The 23,998-nt window shown below is 44.8% G+C and overlaps 1 protein-coding gene across 1 annotated transcript; it reads left to right on the top strand.

The window, feature by feature from the left end:
• The first annotated feature begins 2,914 nt into the window (after positions 1-2,914).
• Positions 2,915-17,338, top strand: LOC142312377 (uncharacterized). Its single transcript, XM_075351317.1, has 4 exons — positions 2,915-3,094; positions 3,178-3,275; positions 3,697-3,787; positions 15,787-17,338. Exons 1-4 carry the CDS (start codon positions 2,962-2,964, stop codon positions 16,887-16,889), a joined length of 1,425 nt encoding a protein of 474 aa, XP_075207432.1. The 5' UTR covers positions 2,915-2,961; the 3' UTR covers positions 16,890-17,338.
• The last annotated feature ends 6,660 nt before the right edge of the window (positions 17,339-23,998 follow it).

Genomic DNA, 23,998 nt, shown 5'->3' with positions numbered 1-23,998 from the left:
CCCAGTGTGGATCACGTGTCCTATGTCATCCACACAGGTCGACATTGTGTTCCTGCACAGGCGCGCTTTGGTCTGCCCTTCGCAGATCAAAGTTCCTTGATTCGGAAGAGTTGAGAGTGTGGACAACACCTTGAATCAGCAGAGTTAAGTTGGTATTCAAGCACCCAGTTGTAGTAGAGCAGGAAACGTGCACTGTACTCAGGAACAGCAGAGTTGAGTTGATAGTAAAGCACCTGGTTGTAGTAGAGGTGGATGTTCCTGCAGCACTTGGGAACAGCAGAGGAAAGTTGGTCGTCAGACACTAGGTGGTAGTAAAGGTAGATGTGCGTACATCACCTAGGAGTAATAGAGCTGAGTTAGTAGTTAGGCACACCTGGCAATCTGGATTCGCTAAGCCTTAGGTGCAGGTGAGCAGCATGGACTGGTGGTAATAGAGCTAGATGTGCGTACATCACCTGGGAATAGGAGAGCTGGATGAGCATACAACAGTCAGGATTAGCAGACCTGAGTAGACAACCAAGCACCTGGCAGTAGCAAACTGAGTAGGGAGTTGAGCTTAGGTTCTGTGGTAGCAGTGGGCACTAGTTATCTGTCTGGTATTTTTTTTACGGGCAGGGCTTATGCTTGAAGCAATATGGGCTACCCCCCCAAAAAAAGGCAGACTTGCCAGACCCCAGACGTCTGCGTCGCTCCCAGGTCCTCCTGCAATCCTCGGCGAGCGCTACCAGCAGGTATGCTCCACAGCGGTGCTCCCTTGCTTTTCGGCCGGCATTCACACACAGATCAGATTGCATACAGAATCACATCAGATCTCACACACACATCAGGTGATACCTATTGCTTCTGGCTGGCAGGGGAACCTTGAATGCAGTGCAGTGGATTGTGATGACCTGCGGTGGAATGCATCAATGCATTCCACCTCAGGGTTTTCATGCATTCCACCGCAGGTCCTCGCGCTCCCCTGCACTGCATCCCAGGTTCACCTGCCAGCCAGAAGCAATGGGTACCACTGAATGTTGTGTGATTTTATGTGGGTGTGCATTCCACCACAGGTCCCCCCCATTGGGGGGGGGGGGTCTTCTGTCTTCTTTCTTCTCTCTTTTGGGGGTATCTGCTTTCTATAATGAAGTGTCCTGCAGTATTATTTAACCTTTTTAGCTGCATGGACACTTCATTATTGAACTGCGACTAAAGAGTGATTTGCACGCTGCGACATCGCTAACGATATATCGTCGGGGTCACGTCGTTAGTGACGCACATCCGGTGCCGTTAGCGACATCGCAGCGTGTGACACCAAGGAGCGACGATCAACGAGCGTAAAAATGTGAAAAATCTTTGCTCGTTGACACGTCGCTCCTTTTCCAAATATCGTTGCTGCAGGTACGATGTTGTTAGTCGTTCCTGCGGCAGCACACATTGCTATGTGTGACACCACAGCAACGACGAACATCTCATTACCTGCGTCCACCGGCAATGAAGAAGGAAGAAGGTGGGCGGCATGTTCCAGCCGCTCATCTCCGCCCCTCCTCAACTATTGGACGGCTGCCGTGTGACGTCGCTGTGACGCCGCACGAATCGCCCCCTTAGAAAGGAGCTGGTTCGCTGGTCAGAGCGACGTCGCTGGGAAGGTAAGTCAGTGTGACGGGTGTAAGCGATGTTGTGCGCCACGGGCAGCGATTTGCCCATCACGCACAACCTACGGGGGTGGGTACGCTCGCTAGCGATATCGGTACCGATATCGCAGCGTGTAAAGTACCCTTTAGGCTTTTTTTGGGGGAAATGGTAGCCTCGGAGACTTTGCACTGGACCCATGGAGTTTCAGTAAAGCAGTTATTTTTTATCAGACCTCAGATGATGGCGTTAAGGCTGCTTTACACCAGACAATCTATCGTGCGATAGATCGTCGGGGTCACGGTTTTTGTGACGCACATCCGGCATCGCTGGCGATGCCGGCCTGTGTGACACCTCCTAGCGACGCAGTATCGCTCACAAATCGTGAGTCGTGTACTGCTCGTTAGGTTCCATAATATCGTTTAATTTAGTTGTTCATCGTTTCCGGGGTAGCACACGTCGCTCCATGTGACACCCCGGGAACGATGAACAGCAGCTCACCTGCGTCACGCGGCCGCCGCCGGCTATGTGAAGGAAGGAGGTGGGCGGGATGTTTACGTCCCACTCATCTCTGCCCCTCCGCTTCCATTGGCCGGCGGCCGTGTGACGTCGCTGTGACGCCGAACGTCCCTCCCACTCCAGGAAGTGGACGTTCGCCGCCCGCAGCGAGGTCGCACGAGAGGTAAGTATGTGTGACGGGGGTTACTGACTTTGTGCGACACGGGCAAGGAAAAATAAAACCCAGCGCTGAAGCGAGGACCGATGAATAACATAAACTAAACCTTATATTTTCTCCTTATATTTTCTCTTATATTTCTCCTTATTTTCTCCCTATCGGATCCTCTCAGTGGAGATCTATATAAAAGAATTCTCCTGATGGATCCATCACAGATGGATATGGACAGGGACAGGATGGCAGAGAGGATATTACACCTCACCCTAGAGATCCTCTTCCGGCTTACTGGAGAGGTGAGAGATTCGGATGACGTCACATTACATCATTCTTATCTATGGGAATAACAGATGGACAGAACTGGAGAGGTGAGGACTCTGGAAATGTCTATAGTGAGATTTCTTACTGTGTCTCTCCATAAGCAGGGTTACACAGTAGTGAAGAAGACCTCTAGTGAGCCCTGTCAGACCCCTGTGTCTGAGGGATGGGGAAGACCCCTGAGCCCAATCACTGGGCCTCCACCTCACCCCCCGATACATGAGGACATCAATGACCAGAAGATCCTAGAACTCACCTACAAGATGATTGAGCTGCTGACTGCAGAGGTGACACTGCTGGGAATGCTGGGACATTATACAGTAACGCTATGAAGGGATCGGGGGTGACGGTATCATTGTATGTGTCAGGTTCCTATAAGGTGTCAGGACGTCACCGTCTATTTCTCCATGGAGGAGTGGGAGTATTTAGAAGGACACAAAGATCTGTACAAGGACGTCATGATGGAGGTTCCCCGGCCCCTCACATCACCAGGTAATAGACAGGACTAAATACACACGGCCTATAATTATCTGTATGTAAGGAATTAATTCAGTCCCTGTATGTGTCTCCTCCAGGTCTATCCAGTAAGAGGACAACACCAGAGAGATGTCCCCGTCCTCTTCTCCCACAGGACTGTAAACAAGAAGACCCCGATGTTCCTCAGGATCATCAGGTAGATGGAGAGAAGGTGTCATGAAATCTCCCTATGATGTGTAGACGGCTGTGAAGGTCTTGTGCTCAGTCTTGTTTTATCAACCAGTATTTTTTGTTTAAGGCCGGTTTCACATTTGCGCCGTTTAGACGGAAACGGAATCCAGCACACATGTGGTACAGTTAATTTATTTACAGTGGAAGCGCGACACCATGTGGACAAATGCGGTTGTGTATGAAGCACACAACCGCATGGTATGGCGCTTCCACTGTAAATAAATGAACTGTACTGCATGTGTGCTGGATTCCGTTAGCGTCAAAATGACGCAAATGTGAAACCAGCCTTATACTTGTGTATTGAGAACGGTGGAGATGGCAGGATTAGAGCTGATCATAGATGGGACTTCTCCATCTGTCTGTGACTTTGAGAATATTTGTTTCAGGGTGAAGATCTGAGCCATATTTATACTACAGAGACATATGTGAGGGGTGATGAGTGGAGTAAAGAGGAGATTCCTACATATAACAGCCCAGGTGAGTAGTGACCTCTAAATGCAGAGAAGTCACAGACGTTTCTTCTTCACTGGCTGATACAATATTGTGCTGATCTTCTTAGAGGGAATCTGTCTGTAGGATAAACCCTACTAAGCTGTCTATATAGGGGTACAATACAAGTCATAGAAAGTTGAATGAAATGATAATGTCACACAGCGTTTTGCCCAAACTTTGACGACTGTCATGATGGCATCGGGTTCTGTTCACACTGCAGATTCTGACACTCCACCCGATAGTTTCTCTGATGTCTGGGATCAACACAGGCAGACTGGTGTGTCAACCTGCTTTGTGCTGATTCATAGGCAGGCTAGCAAGAGTTAATCTCTGCTAGTCAGTTCGTCAGGCTCCTATGATCATGTTTAGTGAATAAGCCAATCACATCTGCTCCTCTCCTATTTATGCTTTCTGAATTTTTTTTACCTTTGCAAGCTATAGGTTATCCTGTGTTGGTCTGTGAGCTTTGGTGTCCCAAACTTGGTTAAAGTGTTGTTTTTGCTTGGAGTGGTTGTGGATTTTACACCATATTGTCTTGTTGCTTCCTTCCTCCTTTTGTTTTCCTCCTAATCTTTTATTGTCTTATACCTCTGTGTGTGGTGAGTAACAGAGTTTTGGTTTCCCCTGTCTGTCTATTTCTGTGGTTTTCAACAAACTCCTGTCTCGTCCCTGCCTGGGGAGGGGTAGAGGGAATAAGATCAGAACTGGTCAGGAGCAAGGCCAGGAAGGAGACTCTGGCCTCTTTACTATTAAGAGTATTCCAGAGGTTAGGGATAGCATAGGGCCCCCAGCTTGAGGGTCAGCTTTGGAGCCTGGATTCCCCACTATCCTGTAGTCATCATGAGATATAGCTTGATATCATCAATATCATGTCTTAGGCGGGCTTTGCACGCTGCGACATCGGTAACAATGTGTTACCGATGCTGCAGCGTTAGTCCCGCCCCCGTCGCACGTGCAATATCTAGTGAAAGCTGCCGTAGCGATTATTATCGCTACGGCAGTTTCACACGCACATACCTGCCGTGCGACGTCCCTCTGGCCGGCGACCCGCCTCCTTCCTAAGGGGGCGGGTCGTGCGACGTCACAGCGACGTCACACGGCAGGCGGCCAGTTGAAGTGGAGGGGCGGAGATGAGCAGGATGTAAACATCCCGCCCACCTCCGTCCTTCTCATTGCAGCCGGCAGCAGGTAAGCTGATGTTCCTCGCTCCTGCGGCTTCATACACAGCGATGTGTGCTGCCGCAGGAGCGAGGAACAACATCGCACCTGTCGCTGCATCGGCATTATGGAAATGTCGGAGGCTGCAGCGATGATACGATAACGACGCTTTTGCGCTCGTTCATCGTATCATCTAGGATTTACACACTACGACATCGCAAGTGACGCCGGATGTGCGTCACTTTTGATTTGACCCCACCGACATCGCACCTGCGATGTCGTAGTGTGCAAAGCCGCCCTTATTCCAGAGAAATCTATCCTTTTCTTAGATGTAAATGAGCTGTTCAGATCTATAGGATGGACATAGATCTCACTGAGAATCTGCCTCCAGAATTTACTGTAAATGAAAGAGGATGTTATCAGTGTGAGACATATAGAACAGGAGAGCCGACTATCAGTCATTACAGCTCGGGGGACTGTATGTTTTGCTTTGATGAAATTGTAATAATTTATGTATTTACGATATGGAATATAGACATGATATATTCCTATATGAATGAGGCTTAAGCAGGCTTTACACGCTACGATATATCTAACGGGATGTCGGCGGGGTCACGTCGTAAGTGACGCACATCCGGCATTGTTAGTGATATCGTAGCGCGCGACGGTGAACGAGCAAAAATACTCACCTTCTCGCCAGGGCTGTGGAGTCGGTAAGCCAAACCTTCGACTCCGACTCCTCAATTTCCCTTGCACCGACTCCGACTCCACAACTCCGACTCCGACATATATTGCTTATAGTTAAGTGAAAAATTTATTGTAGTACATGAACATGTGTATGTGAACATCAGACATTTAATAATTTTTATGATACAATAATCAAGATATTTGGATAGAACATAAAATATATTGGAATACAACTTTAGAACACAAAAAACTAATAAATTGTAAATATGTAATACACTATGTAATATACAGTAGAAGATTACATATATATATATCTTGTGTGTGCATGTATAATATATCAAAATATCTTGATTATTGTATCATAAAAATGATTAAATGTCTGATGTTCACATTGTACTACAATACATTTTTCACTTAAGTATAAGCATTATTCTAAATGTTATTATTTAGTATATTTTTGTTGAAAACTGTTTTTTGCCACTTACATAGTGCATTACATAGTGTTACATAGTGTCATATATAACACTATATAATAAACTATGTAATACACTATGAAAGTGGCAAAAAACAGTTTTCAACAAAAACATACTAAATAACATTTGTGCAGTCCATGAATTTGTTGTAAGAAATAGAATTGCCTCCATCAGATCCTCCTTCGCAGATGACCTCAAATCTGACCTAATAATTTTAAGGCGGGCTTTGCACGCTGCGACATCGGTAACAATGTGTTACCGATGCTGCAGCGATAGTCCCGCCCCCGTCGCACGTGCAATATCTAGTGAAAGCTGCCGTAGCGATTATTATCGCTACGGCAGTTTCACACGCACATACCTGCCGTGCGACGTCCCTCTGGCCGGCGACCCGCCTCCTTCCTAAGGGGGCAGGTCGTGCGGCGTCACCGCGACGTCACATGGCAGGCGGCCAATTGAAGTGGAGGGGCGGAGATGAGCAGGATGTAAACATCCCGCCCACCTCCGTCCTTCTCATTGCAGCCGGCGGCAGGTAAGCTGATGTTCCTCGCTCCTGCGGCTTCATACACAGCGATGTGTGCTGCCGCAGGAGCGAGGAACAACATCGCACCTGTCGCTGCACCGGCATTATGGAAATGTCGGAGGCTGCAGCGATGATACAATAACGACGCTTTTGCGCTCGTTCATCATATCATCTAGGATTTACACACTACGACATCGCAAGTGACGCCGGATGTGCGTCACTTTCGATTTGACCCCACCGACATCGCACCTGCGATGTCGTAGTGTGCAAAGCCGCCCTAAGGCTAGAGAACAACCTCTCTACAGTAACTTGGGTTGGAGCAAAGCCGTAACCACATGGGCAACATCTCTAACAATTTCCGGGTATAAAGGAATTGCCTCATGCACAGTCAGTTTTGATGAACGGTTGAATTTTTCTATATCTTTGAGAGCAAGTGAAAAATGTTACTGAAATCTGGTCAATCTGCTGCTATAGGAGACGGAGTGAAATCTTTTTCCTTGCGGCAACGCTTTGCTTGCTCCATGTCATTCAAATACTTGTCAAAGTTAAACTCCTCATCTGATGAGGGTGAAGATATGGCAGCAGTAGCACTGTCAGGCCCCAAGTCCTCTTGCGCCTGGCAGTCCTGTAGCTACTCATCCTAACTGCTACCTCACTCAAAGGTTCTTTTCCTTTAGTAAGCTGTTGATCATCAAGCAGTATACGATGACTTGGGTCCACATAAACAGCTGCCAGAAGAATTTTATTTTCCAACAGCTGTGTCTCTCTCCATTTCATTGAAGCAGAAATGCCATCTGCGATTAAACCTCCTCTTTGGGACAGGCAAAATAGCAAGTTCTTCCACTCCCTTATAAAAATGCCAGGAGTTAAATCCTCAGCTTGTAATTTTTTAGTCACGGTAAATGGGTAATTAAGCAATTCTTTCAATTCAGCCACCTGTGTCCATTGACCTTCATTTAAGGTTACTTGCGGGTTCACCATATCTATAAGAAACGATTTTAGTTCAAGCAATTGCTTAGTCATTAAATAAGTGCTGCCTCACCGAGTGGCTTGATCAACAATTGCCCCTTTCCCAGCACGTCTCTTCAAGATGGAATCAATTTTAGGGGTTCTAGCAGCAATAACCAACTTCCTCACTTTTCCAATTAGATTTCCAGCATGTCCGTCCAGTTTCACACATCCGGCTTTTCGCTGGTTTGGCGGATGCGGCGCACGCCAGTACAGTACGATACAGTACAGTGGCAGTGCCGCAACTTCTGGGTCACATGCTCCGGTCACATGACAGCATGCAATAAACTGGGATGATGTACTAAGTAATAAAAGTACACAAAGCAAATGGGAGACTTTTATGAGCATCCTGATTAGGGCTTGTGCAGAAAATATACCCTATGGGAACAAACATGCTAGAAATAGGAAGAAACCCCTATGGCTAAATAGAGCTGTAAGGGAAGCAATAAAAGAAAAACAGAAAGCCTTAAAAGAATTAAAGAGGGTAGGTAGTGATGAGGCATTATATAATTATAGAAAATTAAATAAAATATGTAAAAAGCAAATTAAGTTAGCTAAGTTTGAGACAGAGAGACTCATTGCGAGAGAAAGTAAAAATAATCCTAAAATATTCTTTAACTACATAAACAGTAAAAAACTGAAAAGCGATAGTGTTGGCCCCCTTAAAAATAGTCTTGGTGAAATGGTGGAAGGGGATGAGGGTAAAGCCAACCTGCTGAATGACTTTTTTTCTACGGTTTTTATACAAGAAAATGCCATGGCAGATGACATGACCAGTGATACCATAAATTCACCCTTGAATATTACCTGCTTAACCCAGCAGGAAGTACGCCGCCGCCTCGAAATCACTAAGGTTGACAAATCTCCGGGCCCGGATGGCATACACCCCAGAGTACTACAGGAATTGAGTTCTGTGATAGATAGACCATTATTTTTAATCTTCACAGATTCCTTAATAACAGGGTCAGTACCGCAGGACTGGCGCATAGCAAATGTGGTGCCAATATTCAAAAAGGGGACAAAAACTGAGCCGGGAAATTATAGGCCGGTAAGTTTAACCTCTACGGTTGGTAAAATCCTTGAGGGGTTCTTGAGAGATGCTATACTGGAGTATCTCAAGAAAAATAACCTTATGACAGAGTATCAACATGGGTTTATGAGGGATCGATCCTGTCAAACTAATTTGATCAGCTTCTATGAAGAGGTAAGTTCAAGCCTGGACCAGGGAAATGCAGTGGATGTTGTGTATATGGACTTTTCAAAAGCTTTTGATACAGTGCCACACAAAAGGTTGGTACATAAAATGAGAATAATGGGGATAGGGGAAAATATGTGTAACTGGGTTAAAAACTGGCTCAGTGATAGGAAACAAAGGGTGGTTATTAATGGTACGTACTCGGACTGGGTCTCAGTTCATAGTTGGGTACCACAGGGGTCAGTATTGGGCCCGCTTCTTTTCAACATATTTATTAATGACCTTGTTGGGGGCATGCGGAGTAGAATTTCAATATTTGCAGATGATACTAAACTCTGCAGGGTAATCAATACAGAGGAGGATAATTTTATATTACAGGGAGATTTATGTAAATTGGAGGATTGGGCTGAGAAGTGGCAATTGAAGTTTAATGTAGATCAATGTAAGGTCATGCACTTGGGTAGAGGAAATAACATTTATGATTATGTACTTAATTGTAGAACACTGGGTAAAACAGACACAGAAAAAGACTTGGGTGTATGGGTGGATGGTAAACTTCACTTTAGTGGACAGTGTCAGGCAACTGCTGCCAGGGCTAATAAAATAATGGGATGTATTAAAAGAGGTATAAGTGTTCATGAAAAAAATATAGTTCTACCTCTGTACAAGTCACTAGTGCGACCGCACTTAGAATACTGTGTACAATTCTGGTCACCGATATATAAGAAGGACATAGCTGAACTGGAGAGGGTGCAGAGAAGAGCGACCAAGATTATTAGAGGAATGTGTGGGCTGCAATACCAAGACAGGTTATTAAACTTGGGGTTATTTAGTCTGGAAAAACGAAGGCTTAGGGGGGATCTAATCACAATGTATAAATATATGAGGGGACAGTACAGAGACCTTTCCAAAGATCTTTTTACACCTAGGCCTGCGACTGGAACACGGGGGCATCCGCTACGTCTTGAGGAAAGAAGGTTTAATCATAATCACAGACGAGGATTCTTTACTGTACGAGCAGTGAGACTATGGAACTCTCTGCCGCATGATGTTGTAATGAGTGATTCACTACTAACATTTAAGCAGAGCCTGGACGCCTTTCTTGAAAAATGTAATATTACCAGTTATGTATATTAGATTTTATGACAGGGTGTTGATCCAGGGAACTAGTCTGATTGCCGGATGTGGAGTCAGGAAGGAAATTTTTTCCCCATTGGAACTTGTTTGTCACACTGGGTTTTTTTTTTTTTTTTTTGCCTTCCTCTGGATCAACATGTTAGGCTACGGGTTGAACTAGATGGACTTAGGGGCACTTTGCACACTGCGACATCGCAGGTGCGATGTCGGTGGGGTCAAATTGAAAATGACGCACTTCCGGCATCGCATGCGACATCGCAGTGTGTAAAGGCTGGATGATACGATTAACGAGCGCAAAAGCGTCGTAATCGTATCATCGGTACAGCGTCGGCGTAATCCATAATTACGCTGACGCAATGGTCCGATGTTGTTCCTCGCTCCTGCGGCAGCACACATCGCTGTGTGTGAAGTCGCAGGAGCGAGGAACGTCTCCTACCGGCCTCACTGCGGCTTCCGTAGGATATGCGGAAGGAAGGAGGTGGGCAGGATGTTTACATCCTGCTCATCTCCGCCCCTCCGCTCTGATTGGCCGCCTGCCGTGTGACGTCGCAGTGACGCCGCACGACCCGCCCCCTTAACAAGGAGGCGGGTCGCCGGCCACAGGGACGTCGCACGGCAGGTGAGTGTGTGTGTGAAGCTGGCGTAGCGATAACTTTCGCTACGCCAGCTATCACCACATATCGCTGCTGCGACGGGGGCGGGCACTATCGCACTCGGCATCGCAGCATCGGCCTGCGATGTCGTAGTGTGCAAAGCCCGCCTTAGAGTCTCCCTTCAACCTTAAAAACTATGATACTATGTGACCGGCGTTTGTCGCGCTGCAACTGTACTGTATATACTGTACTGGAGTGCGCCGCATCCGCCAAACCGGCAAAAAGCCATATGTGTGAAATCGGGGTCCCTCTTGCAGACTCTCTCTTATTGCCAGCTGCAGCTTGTGCACAACACAGCGCATGTGATGAATATGAAAGTGTTTTGAAGCAGCTTCAACAAGATCATCTAATCCTAAAGCATCATTTTGCTGTTTTTCTGTTGTAATATCTGTTTGTTCCTCAGTTACATGAACAGCACTGTGGCCTTCCATCTCTAACATACTAAATCCTAAATTTTCTTCTAGTTGTTGTTAATTACTCTCATTCATCAGTGTAATTGTACTTTCATGTTTGAAGCATTGTCCGTTACAACAGCAAGAACCTGCTCTTTCTAGAGTTTGTAATCTTGCAGATCTTTTTCCACTAAGGCCTGGAGAAACTGGCCGGTGTGATGAGCTTTAGTATCTTTTACTGCATGTGTCTTGCTAACAATTTCTTTCTTGTTACAAACATATCAAACATTGGCAAAATAATTCAGTGAAATGCAGTGACTCCGGGCACCAAGCAAAGGTTTCAAGATAGGACATTCAGACACATCGTTTTGTGAGGATCCTCACAAAGAATGAGCAGTCAGTTTGTGGCCTTTTTCTAATCTGCTTTTGCTATTGAAAGCATTATTTATGAGCTCAAAAACCTTTCAGGTGATGCGTTTTTTTAATAAGCTGATCTGCTTTTGCAGCTGACAAAAGTATCCTCAAAAAACGCAGCAAAAACGCTGTGTGTGAATGTAGCCTTAGATCAGGAATAGAACAGCCATTTATAGGACATTTCATAACTTTCCCAAATTCCTATGAAAAAATATTCAGAACATTCTGCATTACACTACTGTCCCCAATGTATTATTATATATTTTAGGAGTCTGAGTTGGTGCATTTGATACTGACTCCGACTCCACCAAAATGAGCTCCGACTCCACAGCCCTGCTTCTCATTCATCGTTGACACGTCGCTCATTTTCTAAAGATCGAACGTCCGGTTGTTCATTGTTCCATGAGGCAGCACACATCGCTCCGTGTGACACCCCGGGAACGATAAACTGCAGCTTACCTGCGGCCGCCGGAAATGCTGAAGGAAGGAGGAGGGCGGGATGTTTACGTCCCACTCATCTCCGCCCCTCCGCTTCTATTGGCCGGCCGCTGTGTGACGTCGCTGTGACGCCAAACGTCCTTCCCCCTTCAGGAAGTGGATGTTTGCTGCCCACAGTGAGGTCGTTTGGAAGGTAAGTACGTGTGACGGGGGGTTACAACATTGTGCGACACGGGCAAGAAATTGCCCGTGCCGCACAAACGATGGGGGCGGGTGTGATCGCACGATTAATTGTAACGTGTAAATCACGCTTTACTATATCTCTTTATCAACTGCTATTCCAATTTCAGAACTTAAGAAATATTAGTTCCTATTTGACTCTTATTAAGTTACCGTGGGCTAACAGAACACAAAATATGGTAATACCCAGTGAATGTCCCCCTTATTGTAAAATACTTCAAGTAACTGTTATGCTAGGCACGGGGAAGTACCAAGTGAACAGCAAGAGAGAAGAGAAGGGAACCCAAGTCTAGGGAAGTGGGAGATGGTGACTCCTGACCAAGCCTACTGCTAGTCCCTGGGTTCCCTCACATTCCTAGATAGGGTCCGCACCTTTGCGCCTGACCCTGATCTGGACGGATGGGATGACCTCTTTGTCAGTCCGACTAGGCACTAAATGACACACAGGGATAACAAACAAGTGAAAACCACAAACAACGTATCTCTAGTTGTCTCTGGGAGAAAAGCAACAACCACCAAGATTCTCCAGATTTATGTAGGCCACCTGTTTGTATTGAAGACTTGATAAAAGATTTATAAAATATCACCAGCACCGAGTATAAGGTAAAGGTAATTTAAGTAAAAGGTGTGTATATATCTGTATATATATATTATATATATACCGTATTTTTCGGACTATAAGACGCACTTTTTTTCCCCCAAATGTTGGGGGAAAGTGGGGGGTACGTCTTATAGTCTGAATGTAGGCTGCGGGGAATGAGGGTGCTGCGGTGGTGCGGTCATCGGGGGCACGAGCAGGCTGTAGCAGCCTGCCGTGACCACGTGGACCCGCTCATTTAATATGCACGCCCATTATCCTGCCCATCATCTCTCAGCGCTGAAGATGGCGCTGGCAGGTGGGCGGGATGATGGGCGGGGGATGCGCGGATAGTAAACAGCCTGCCCTCATGATCACCCTTGGCAACTACAACCTGGAGTGATCATGTGCGGCTGTATTCACTGCCCCCCGCGCATCATCATCAGCTTGGGGTGCAGTGAATCAGTGTACTCACCGGCCACGATCCCTGCAGCACCGTGATGTCCTCCTGTCTGTGTCGGCAGCGGCTGTGTGGAGACTAGCGGTGCGCACAGCGATCACGTCATCGCTGTGCACACGTGTCCACACACAGCCGCCGCCGGCACAGACAGGAGGACGAGCGATGCTGCAGGGATCGTGGCCGGCTCCACACTCCAGCGCTGCTGCTGACACAGACGGAGGAGGAGCGATGCTGCAGGGAGTGAGGTAAGGTGAGTATGAACGTTTATTTTTTTTTATGTGCCACAGGATGCAGCACATATAGCAGAATGGGGGTAATATAGCAGGATGGGGGTATATAGCAGGATGGGGGTATATAGCAGGATGGGGGTATATAGCAGGATGGGGGTATATGAGCAGGATGGGGGTATATGAGCAGGATGGGGGCATATAGCAGGATGGGGCCATATGCCAGGATGGGGGTATATAGCAGGATGCGGCCATATGCCAGGATGGGGGTATATAGCAGGATGCGGCCATATGCCAGAATGGGTTATATAGCAGGATGGGGCCATATGCCAGGATGGGGTATATAGCAGGATGCGGCCATATGGTAGGATGACTATATATAGTAGGATGGGGGCTATACCAGGATGAGGGACATATACTGTATATACAAGGCAGGAAGATCATTACCAGGCTGGGTACCTTAGTAGAGAATTTGGGGATATTACCCCCATAACAGTGTCAGCAGCAGATCCTTGCACCATAACAGTGTGTCATGACCACATTTTTTGCTTAAAATTTTATTTTCCTATTTTCCTCCTCTAAAACCAGGGTGCGTCTTATGGTCCGGTGCGTCTTATAGTCCGAAAAATACGGTATACCATATTTTTCACATTATAAGACGCACTTTTCCTCCCAAAAATTTGGGAGGAAAATGAGGGGTGCGTTTTAAAATCCGAATGTAGCTTACCAGGTGGTGATTGAGAGGGGTCACAGTAGCCAGGGGCTCTGTGCAGGGGCCGGCGCAGCTTCTGTGTGCGGGGGTGGCCGGCGGAGCTGATGTGGTTGGCAGCGGCCGGCGGAGCTGCTGTGTGCGGCGGCGGCCAGCGGAGCTGCTGTGTGCGGCGGCGGTCAGCAGAGCTGTTGTGTGCGGCGGTGGCTAGCGGAGCTGCTGTGTGCGGCGGTGGTTGGCGGAGCTGCTGTGTGCGGCAACGGCCGGCGGAGCTGATGTGTGCGGCGGCGGCCGGCGAGGTACAAGCCATTCTGACGATGTCAGTGCTAAAGACTTCAAATAATAGCGCCCAGAATCCGCGCATGCACAGATGGAACTCTTGGCTCAAAAGGCTCAAGAACTCCTTCTGCGCACGCGCTGCCTCCGGGCGCCATTGGTTGAAGCACATCTTCAGAATAACCCTTGCCTCGCCGCCCCCTTCACAGGACAGAACCATCAAGGGGCAGAGCCTGTAGAAAGCAGAACGAGCACGGGGCAAGGCAGAGCCAGCATGGAGAACATCAGAACCAGCATGGAGCAGAGCAAGGACAGAACAGAGCAGAGCCAGCGCGGAGCAGAGCCTGCAGCCCCAGTACAGCGGTAAGTCACCACTAGATTATAAAACACCCCATTTTTTTTCACCTATTTTTTCCTCTGAATTTGGGGTGCGTCTTATAATCTGGTGCGTCTTATAAAACGAAAAATACGGTGTGTGTGTATATGTATATGTATGTGTGTGTATATATATATATATATATATATATATATATATATATATATATATATAATGAGACACGGAAAGTACTGATGAACAGCAGCTGACAGGCTGAACATTGCCCCAGGGTCCTAAAGAGAAAAGGAAGAAAACCAAGCGGGAATGACAGGTCAGGGAGCAGTTTGTGGAGCCAAACGCTGTGACCTTCTATAGCCGGACACCACACCACTGTCTGTTACCCGTGACACACATGTGATAGTACCATATTTAAAATTAAGGTCTCTGGACTGTGATGGTCAGGAAATCAAAGAAAACTAATATGTCATATCCCTGGACTCAATCCATTACGATGCAACTCTTATGTCATGGTCGCCATAGGGTAAACAGCAGCTGTGGTGGGAGGGGCCGTCACAGTGGATGGGTAAATCTAGTGTCTAGACATCCAACCACAGGTATTAGAGGAAGTGCCAGGAAAACTTTCCCTACATCATTACTCAATTGGCTTGACAGGAAGTCTGCACCTCTCTGCCATTTTGTAAAACTGCTTCCAATTACCATGGCTTTAATGTGCCCCTTCAACAGAATGTTGGGTGATCAACGTTCTTGAGATCAATGTGGCTCACAGAAGTGGGACTTGCATCCATCAGTTATTCCATGCATTGTCTTTCGTGAGACAACCCCTTTAAGTTTGGATTGCCAAATGATCCCCACCAATCTTTGTATACTTCACAAAGACTGGAGAGGAGAACCAGAATGGAATTGTCAATGATGATGCCAACTCCATACAGAATTGGAACACTGCTATTTGCCCTAAAATAGACTCTTTAAATTTTGCTAAATGACTTGCATTTTGTATCTATTTTTTATATAAATATTTTTTTATATAAATATATAATTTGTAAGGTTATGTTGTGAAATAACAATACACTTTATTTTTGTCAGATGACTGTACCTGGAGAGCAGAGGAACATCTGAGATCTTCAGTTTTTAAATCAGATGATATTGATGGCACTCAAAATAGATATGAAGAACATGCCATTAACTCAGATATACCCTCAACCTTTGACAGTAAAGATTTAGCTTCTGAGCCTTTTAAACAGCTTGTGTCTTTTGATTCATCCAAGACTGTAAAGAAAAATAAAAGTGAGAGAGGGGGTGTTAAAAATCAAAGTGCTACCACATTAAAGAAGCCATATTCATGTGCACATTGTGGTAAATCTTTTACTATAAAATCATCTCTTGTTAGACATCAGAGAATTCATACAGTACAGAAGCCATATAAATGTTTACAACGTGGGAAGTGTGAAAAAGTTCATACAGGAAACAAACCATTTTCATGTTCAGAATGTGTACACAGTTTTGCCCTCAAATCAATGGTTGATAGCCAGCAAAGGACTCATACAGAGGAAATGCCTTTTTCCTGTTTAGAGTGTGCAAGATTTTTCAAGGATAAATCAAATCTTGTTATACATGAAAGAATTCACACAAAACAGAAGCCATATCCATGTTCAGAATGTGTGAAATGTTTTAACCAGAAATCAGATCTTGATCGACATCGGAGAATTCATACAGGGGATTTGCCATTTTCATGTTCAGAATGTGGGAAACGTTTTAACCAGAAATCAGATGTTATTAGACATCAGAGAACTCACACAGGTGAGAAGCCATTTTCATGTCTAGAATGTGGAAAATGTTTTGGAGATAAATCAGCTCTTGTTACACATCAGAGAATTCACACAGGAGAGAATCCATTTTCATGTTCAGAATGTGGGAAAAGTTTTAGGCATAAATCAAATCTCGTTACACATCAGAGAATTCACACAGAGCAGAAGCCATTTTCATGTTCAGAGTGCGGGAAATGTTTTAGGCATAAATCAAGTCTTGTTACACATCAGAGAGGTCACACAGGGGAGAAGCCATTTTTTTGCTCAGAATGTGGGATATGTTTTTTCCAGAAAAAATCTCTTGTTAAACATCAAAGAACTCACACTGAGGAGAAGCCATTTGAATGTTCTAAATGTATTTCAAAGTTAAACTTTACTTAAACTTACGTAAACTCAGAAATGTATGTAGCATTTTAATTATGGGGAGGGTTACCTGTTTTTGAAACATTTTACAAGAAAACGTATAAAATTTTTAGTAAGGTAAAGTAACATTATAAAAGGAAAGCAATTTAGTGTTTCAAGTTTAATTTAAAAATGTATTCAGTTTCATTTAATAAAAGAAATCTCTTAGCACAATAGCAGGCGGTCAATCCCTGGCCTGGACCTTCTCCGCTATTACAGGTTTTGGTGGCAACGCACGAAATGCACAGCTGTAGGATTAACACAGCATAAATAAGCAGCTAGAATATCTCAAGGTGGTGGGTGGTTGAGCTGCAAAGGTGAGTCAGGTTCTGTGGGAATGATATACCGAATGGACTGGCACCTCCAGGACCTTTTGCTATGCTATTTGACAAGCTGGACTTTTGCTATAAATACCTGTTTGAAGTAAGGCTGTGTTTTCTGTTTAACAGTGTGAATAAAACACTGATATTTTGTACTGAAACCTGTGTTTGCCTCTTTTCTGCATCCACGCCATTGCCTATCAGAGCTGATTCCCTACAATATATTACAGATAAGCTTCCGAGACCTAATATCCAGTTTTTATAACTATTTCACTATGAACAAGTGGGATGTAGCTACAATGAGTGAACATAGTAAGTGGGTCCTTTATTGATAGACAACCCCGTGGAGACTTTTTGTGTTGTGTTACATTTTTGTGTTCTGTTGGGTAGAAAGTGTCGATTTGGCATTTACTGGTCATTCACTGGCCAGATTGTAACATTAGTGGATTATATTGTTATTGAGGATTACCAGCAGCAGCTTCCTATAGTACAAAGAAAACCCATGTGGTTCCGACCCCCAGAAGTGGGGTTTGATGGTTTCGTGTCTGATAGTATAGTCAGGCAAGGAAAGACAGAGAGCAGACAATTGTGAAAGGTAGGAGTCCCTGCTGCTTTACTTCTCTAGTAGTGTTGAAAAAGTTTGAGCAGCAAAAATGGATTTCATAGAAAGTACACAGGCAACAACTTCAATTAGTGTAAATATATAAGAAAAGACAGAAGTCTTTAAATTTACCTAAATATATCCATACATCCCATGATCACAAAGATAAAAGCTCTCTAATAAACATAGAAATTTATTTGAACATAGAGTACATGGGATATAAAAGTACAGAGAGATATATCATGACCAGAAAAATGACACAAAAAGGTGAAAAACACCCCATGTGGGGCCACATGTCAAGACAACGTATATACTTGCTCCCTGATAAAGTGCTGAGTGAGAAAATCCCATATACAGGTAAGAAAGCCGTTTGCAGCAAAGCACCTTACTACATACACTGAACAAAGTCAGAGGGCTGCATGCTGCAAGACGGTGAAGCATGAGTATCACCACAGCACTACACTTAAAGTGAGGGAGCTTACCAGGATAAAACACCTTGCATGTGGACACACATGGGGACAAGTCTAGTAGTGTTGAGCGGACCTGGATCGTCAAAATCCGGATCCGCGCGGTTTGAGCGGCAGATCCGAGTCCGACCCGGACGCGGGATTCCGGGTGCACGATCCGTTTTTTTTCTTCGTCAACCCGCCGCTGATCCGCCAGACCCGGATTATTGCCAGTCCGCTCAACTCTATTCTCTAGTCGTGTGTCCCTGTTCAAATAGACAGATCATTAATTTGTACATTAAAGAAAAGACTGATTAAGTGAAGGCTGCTGTTGAAGTGGTGAAAAAAAAAGAGGAAGGAAGGAAATATGTCCAGAAAATGCATAGATTTTGCTCAATGTTTGGGTGCCCACTGGGTAGGAGACTTAATGAGAATTTTAGGTAGAATGTATTGAAGGAGAAGAGGGGTGTTTTAACAGATGCTTGGTAGACCAGACTGAGATATGGCGGAAAACCTCTAAATGTGTAATTAGAAGCAAACTAAATGAAGAAACATGGAGAAAAGTTTTTGTATGCAACATATGATGGCACTGACCTCCCTACTGCTCCGAAACTAACTGCCCATTCATTACAAAGGTTAAGAAGGGTGGACATTTTGTGTATGCAAAAATCAGAATTGGGCAGAGACTTGTGTATGTGGCTCCCCCTGGGGAGGTTTGCCTACTAGCTGCCTACGATTATAACCCGAAAGAGGGTACCACCAAGTTTCTATCTGCTATATCGGAATACCTTTGGTACAATGAACCAAGAGATGTAGAATGCCTGTCTGTGCCCCAGTTAGAGTTGATCTAAAGCCTGGAGATCCTTCACCGAGGAAGCCACAGTATCCATTAAGCATGGCACAGACAGTTGCAATATCCTAGATAGTGTAGGAATTGTTGGAAAATGCAGTTAATGTCAAAATTACATCAACATGCTGTTCCCAGTCAAGAAAAAGGTTGAGAAAGGCCAGCCTACCAAGTACGACATGGTCCATGACTTGCGGGCTGTTAATAAGGCCACTCTACTCAATACGCCCATTGTGCCTAACCCACATACTCTATTAGCACAGATTCCTCACACAGCCACCCATTTTATGGTCATTGATCTGGCCAATGATTTCTTCTCAGCACCACTTCACCCTGATTCTTTGTAATTGTTTGCCTTAACACACCAGAGCAAACAGTGTGCCTGGGTGGTACTCCCCCAAGGTACCCAATATTCATCCAGCCAATATACAGCCGCCATGTCTTCAGTCCTAGAGGACAGGCACAGACTATCTGATCAAGTAGTCCTTCTTCAATATGTTAATGACCTACTCCTTTGCTTCCCCAGTAAAAACAGCTGTATGAAAAACACTGTCACTTCTGCAGACAGTGGCTTCAAAGCCTCAAAAAGCCTCAGTTTTGCTGTGCAACTGTCATGTTTTTGGGCCACTGTATTTCTGCGGCTCTAGACTACTCAAAACCTTTCACGAAGTACTGTCATAAACAGTCAGGCCATGCTTCTGGTGTACTCACTCAAGCTCATGGCGGCCAACAGCAACCAGTGGCCTACTACTCAACCCACCTAGATCCTATAGCAAGAGGTGCTCCCTCTTGTTTGCGAGCTATAAATGCCATACAGCTCCTCCTGTTTGTCATGTCTGTCGCACTTAAAAGTTTCACATCACCAAACAAATTTAAATATTAGACAAAGATAAACACAAGTAAACACAAAATGGAGTTTATAAATGAAGGTCTTTGCTATAAAGGGAAAAAGAAATCCAAACCTACAGGGCCCTGTGTGAAAAGTGATTGTCCCCTGAACCTAATAACTGGTTGGGCCACTATTAGCAGCAACAAATGCTATCAAGGGTTTGCAATAACTGGCAGTGAGCATTTTACAACACTCGACGAATTTTAGCTCCCTCATCTTGGCAAAATTGTTGTAATTCATCCACATTGCAGGGTTTCTGAGCATGAACAGCTTTTTTAAGGTCAGGTGACAGCATCTCAATCGGATTAATGTCAGGACTTTGACTAGGCCACTCTAAAGTCTTTTTTTTGTTTTCTTTAAGCCATTGAGAGGTGGACTTGCTGGTATGTTTTGGATCCTTGTACTGCTGCATAACCCAAATGCGCTTCAGCTTGAGGTTATGAACAAATGGCTGGACATTCTCCTTCAGTATATTTTGGTAGACAGCAGAATTCATGGTTCTATTTAGCACAGCAAGTCTCTCATGTCCTGAAGCAGCAAAACAGTCCCAGGCCATCACACTCCCACCACCATATTTACTGTTGGTGTGATATTCCTTTTCTGAAATGCTGTGTTACTGCTACACCAGATGTAATGGGACATTCAACTTTTGTCTCTTTAGTCCGCAGAGTATTCTCCCAAGACGTTTGGGAGGATGGTGATACTCGGGGTGACCTGCTAGTTGAGCCAGAACAGGAACATGACTGAACAACTAATGTCAAAGGAAACTGGATTTCAGTCATGTCACCAACGTCCCATTAGATAACCCTGATTATGAGCTTTTTGTGGATGGCTCCCAGTATGGAGTGGATGGTCACTTCTACACCAGTTATTCTGTTTCCCTCCTTGAAACCATAAAAGCAGAACCACTGTCTCCACATGTATGGCCAAGAAGCTAAACTCTGTGCCCTAAAAGAAGCCCGCAGCCATCCTGAAGACTAAACTGCTAACATTTCTACACATAGCCATTATACTTGTGGCATTTCGCATTACTATGGACCTTAATAGAGAGCTCAGTCTTTCCTCACAGTGGCAGGAAACCCTATCAAGAATTATGAATCCGTCCAATGCCTGATGGAGGTCCCACTTTTACCCAAGAAAGTTGCCATAGTGATAGTCAAAGGCCATGCAAAAGCTGACTTAAAAACAGCAAAAGGCAACCACCTGGTAGACCAGGCTGCAAAATCTGCAGCTTACCAACTGACAACCCTAACAGTGTGGCAGCCGCACAGGTGGCTTCCACCACAGACCCACCTGTGACATATGACCGTCTCCAGAAGCTACAACAGTCTGGTGCTGAAGAATCTGTCAGATGGCAAGAGAAGGGAGCTGTGCAGTCACCAAAAGGACTGTGGAACGTGAGAAACAAAGTTTGTCTTCCACAGGTTTTGTATCCCCAGATGGCTCAAGCCACCCATGGCAGCACCCACCAATTTAAAACTTCCATGGTAGACCTCATCCACCACCATTGGTATGCTCCTGGGTTCAGTGTCACTTCAGTCAAATAAGTTCAAGCTTGTCTGACCTGTGCGCTTAATAACATAGAATGCACCACCAAGACACCGACGAGACACAAACCACGGCCCCTGTACCCATTCTGGTGCCTCCAGATTAACTATATTCAACTTCCCAAGGTATAAACCTACGAGTGTACTTATGTGTGTCGACAACTTCTTAGGAAGTGTACCCCATATTTAAAGCCACTGCCAAGGCTACAGTGAAGAAACTAATCTCAGAAGTGGTCTGCAGATACAAGGTGCCCAAGGCCATGGAAAATGGCACCGTCACTGGAGGAGTGGTGCAGGAATTTTAATGTCTGCCCTGGGAGTGGAACAGGCCTTTCATACTACATACCATCCACAAAGTAGCGGTGTTGAAAAATCCATAAAGCCATGGCTGAGACAGCCAGACCATGGACAGAATGCTTGCCCCTTGCACTCTTCTCAATTAGGTATACTCCTAATTGAAAGACATATGAGGTGTTATTTGGGCCAGCCCCTAGACTAGGTTTGTATTTTCCACATCTGCTTCAGATGCAACAAAATAGGTTCTGTGGAAGGGAGCCATTCCCTACAGCCTGGTGACTGGGTGATGGTCAAAAGACACTTCAGAAGAGCCCTTGAGCCTCGATTTGGAAGGCCCTTGCAAATTCTACTGACAACTGAGACAGCTTTAAAGTTCAAGGGAAATCCCAATTGGATACACGGCTTACACTGCAAGAAGACAGCTGAGCCCAGGAGAGCCACTGAATGATGTGGAGGCACACCCTGTGCCTTAACCTTTCTGCCTTAATAGGGGCTCACCTAGAGCTATGATCCAAGAGAGAATGATTATTGCTCCAAATGCAGACAAGCTCCATGAGTATGCAATGAAAAATTAGAGGCACACGTGTGATAGCAGCATCACAACTTCTTTTAATCCTCACATGTACATTGACTCTATTGGAGTTAAAAGAGGAGTACCAGACGAGTTCAAAGCCAGAGGTCAGATAGCAACGAGGTGTGAATCGCTATTCCCCATTGTTACAGTGAGAAAAAAAAATGTGGACTGGATAAATTATATTTACTACGACAATCTGTTTGGATGCTAACTCTGACCAGCACATGAATGTGGTACGTAGTTTCCTTGCTTGTTATGGCTTGTGTGTGTTCGTGTCCATCCAACGGTGTGAACGTGCAGGTTGATCTGGAGAATCCGGTGAAGTGGTGTAGGAAAACAGGCTTCTTCTATTAGGGAAGGAGAAAGTGTCTGGGGAAGTCTGTAGGCATGCACTTTGGCTGGAACGTCCACCCACTGCCGCAAGAGAAGGAAATAGTGAGAGCAGAATCTAGAATCCATTTTGTGTGTACCTATATTTCTTCTCTCTACATAATGGATTCCATTGTTTGTTTTAGATAAGAGACGCATCCATCTCTTTGAAACAAAACTAAGAGAAGTTCAGGAATGTGAAATAAAGAAGTGTACGTCTCACCCAGACTCTTAGAGCTGGGTGCAAAGGATACTAACATTTATTCAATAGGATAGATATAGGTCAATGCCAGCACTATGTAAGACATAAGCTTAGCCAATTAAAATGCTGCAGTGTATGTCCAAGAAATTCTTATATAACTGAGTGACGATGATGTAATAAACACTTCTTTTTTGGCGACACAGAGAGATATTTCTGATACCTTATTGTCTCAGGAAATGGAATCACGGCAAGCTCCGGTCACATGACAGCATGTGACCAAAGCTTTCCGCGATGCCATTGTAATGTATTGCACTATACTGGAGTGTGACGAATACGGCAAAACGGCGAAATGCTGGATGTGTGAAACCGGCCTTACCCTCCTTGTGGAGTGTGTCAATGACTGCCTTCTGGACATCTGTCAAGTCACCAGTCTTCCCCATGATTGTGTAGCCTACTGAACCAGACTAACGAACCATTTTAAACGCTTAGGAAGCCTTTGCAGGTGTTTTGTGGCAATTATTCTAATTTTCTGAGATAATCAATCTTGGCATTTCATTGGCTGTAAGCCATAATCATCAACATTAACAGAAATAAACATGAGAAATAGATCCCTCTGTGTGTAATGACTATATAATATGCGTTTCCCTTTTGTATTGAATTACTTAAATCATTTTTTTTGAGGATATTCTAATTTATTGAGATGCACTTGTATATACCAGGAAGTGGACAGAAATCAGGATGGGGACATATTTACAGTACCAGAGTGTAATCAGGAGGGGGATATATATATATATATATATATATATATATATATATATATATATATATATATATATATATATATATATATATATATATATATATGCCCTCCTCAATGCCAAGCTTCCCAGACCCCAGGTGCATAATAGGGGGCATGCAATTTGTTGAGAATTAATACGTACTTGGAAAAATCCAGCATATTTAAATTGACAACAGCATTTAAATGGTTAACAGAGC

Source organism: Anomaloglossus baeobatrachus, chromosome 5 (assembly GCF_048569485.1).
Source record: "Anomaloglossus baeobatrachus isolate aAnoBae1 chromosome 5, aAnoBae1.hap1, whole genome shotgun sequence".
In the NCBI taxonomy this organism is placed as follows: domain Eukaryota; kingdom Metazoa; phylum Chordata; class Amphibia; order Anura; family Aromobatidae; genus Anomaloglossus; species Anomaloglossus baeobatrachus.
This window is presented reverse-complemented; position numbering and strand designations above follow the sequence as displayed.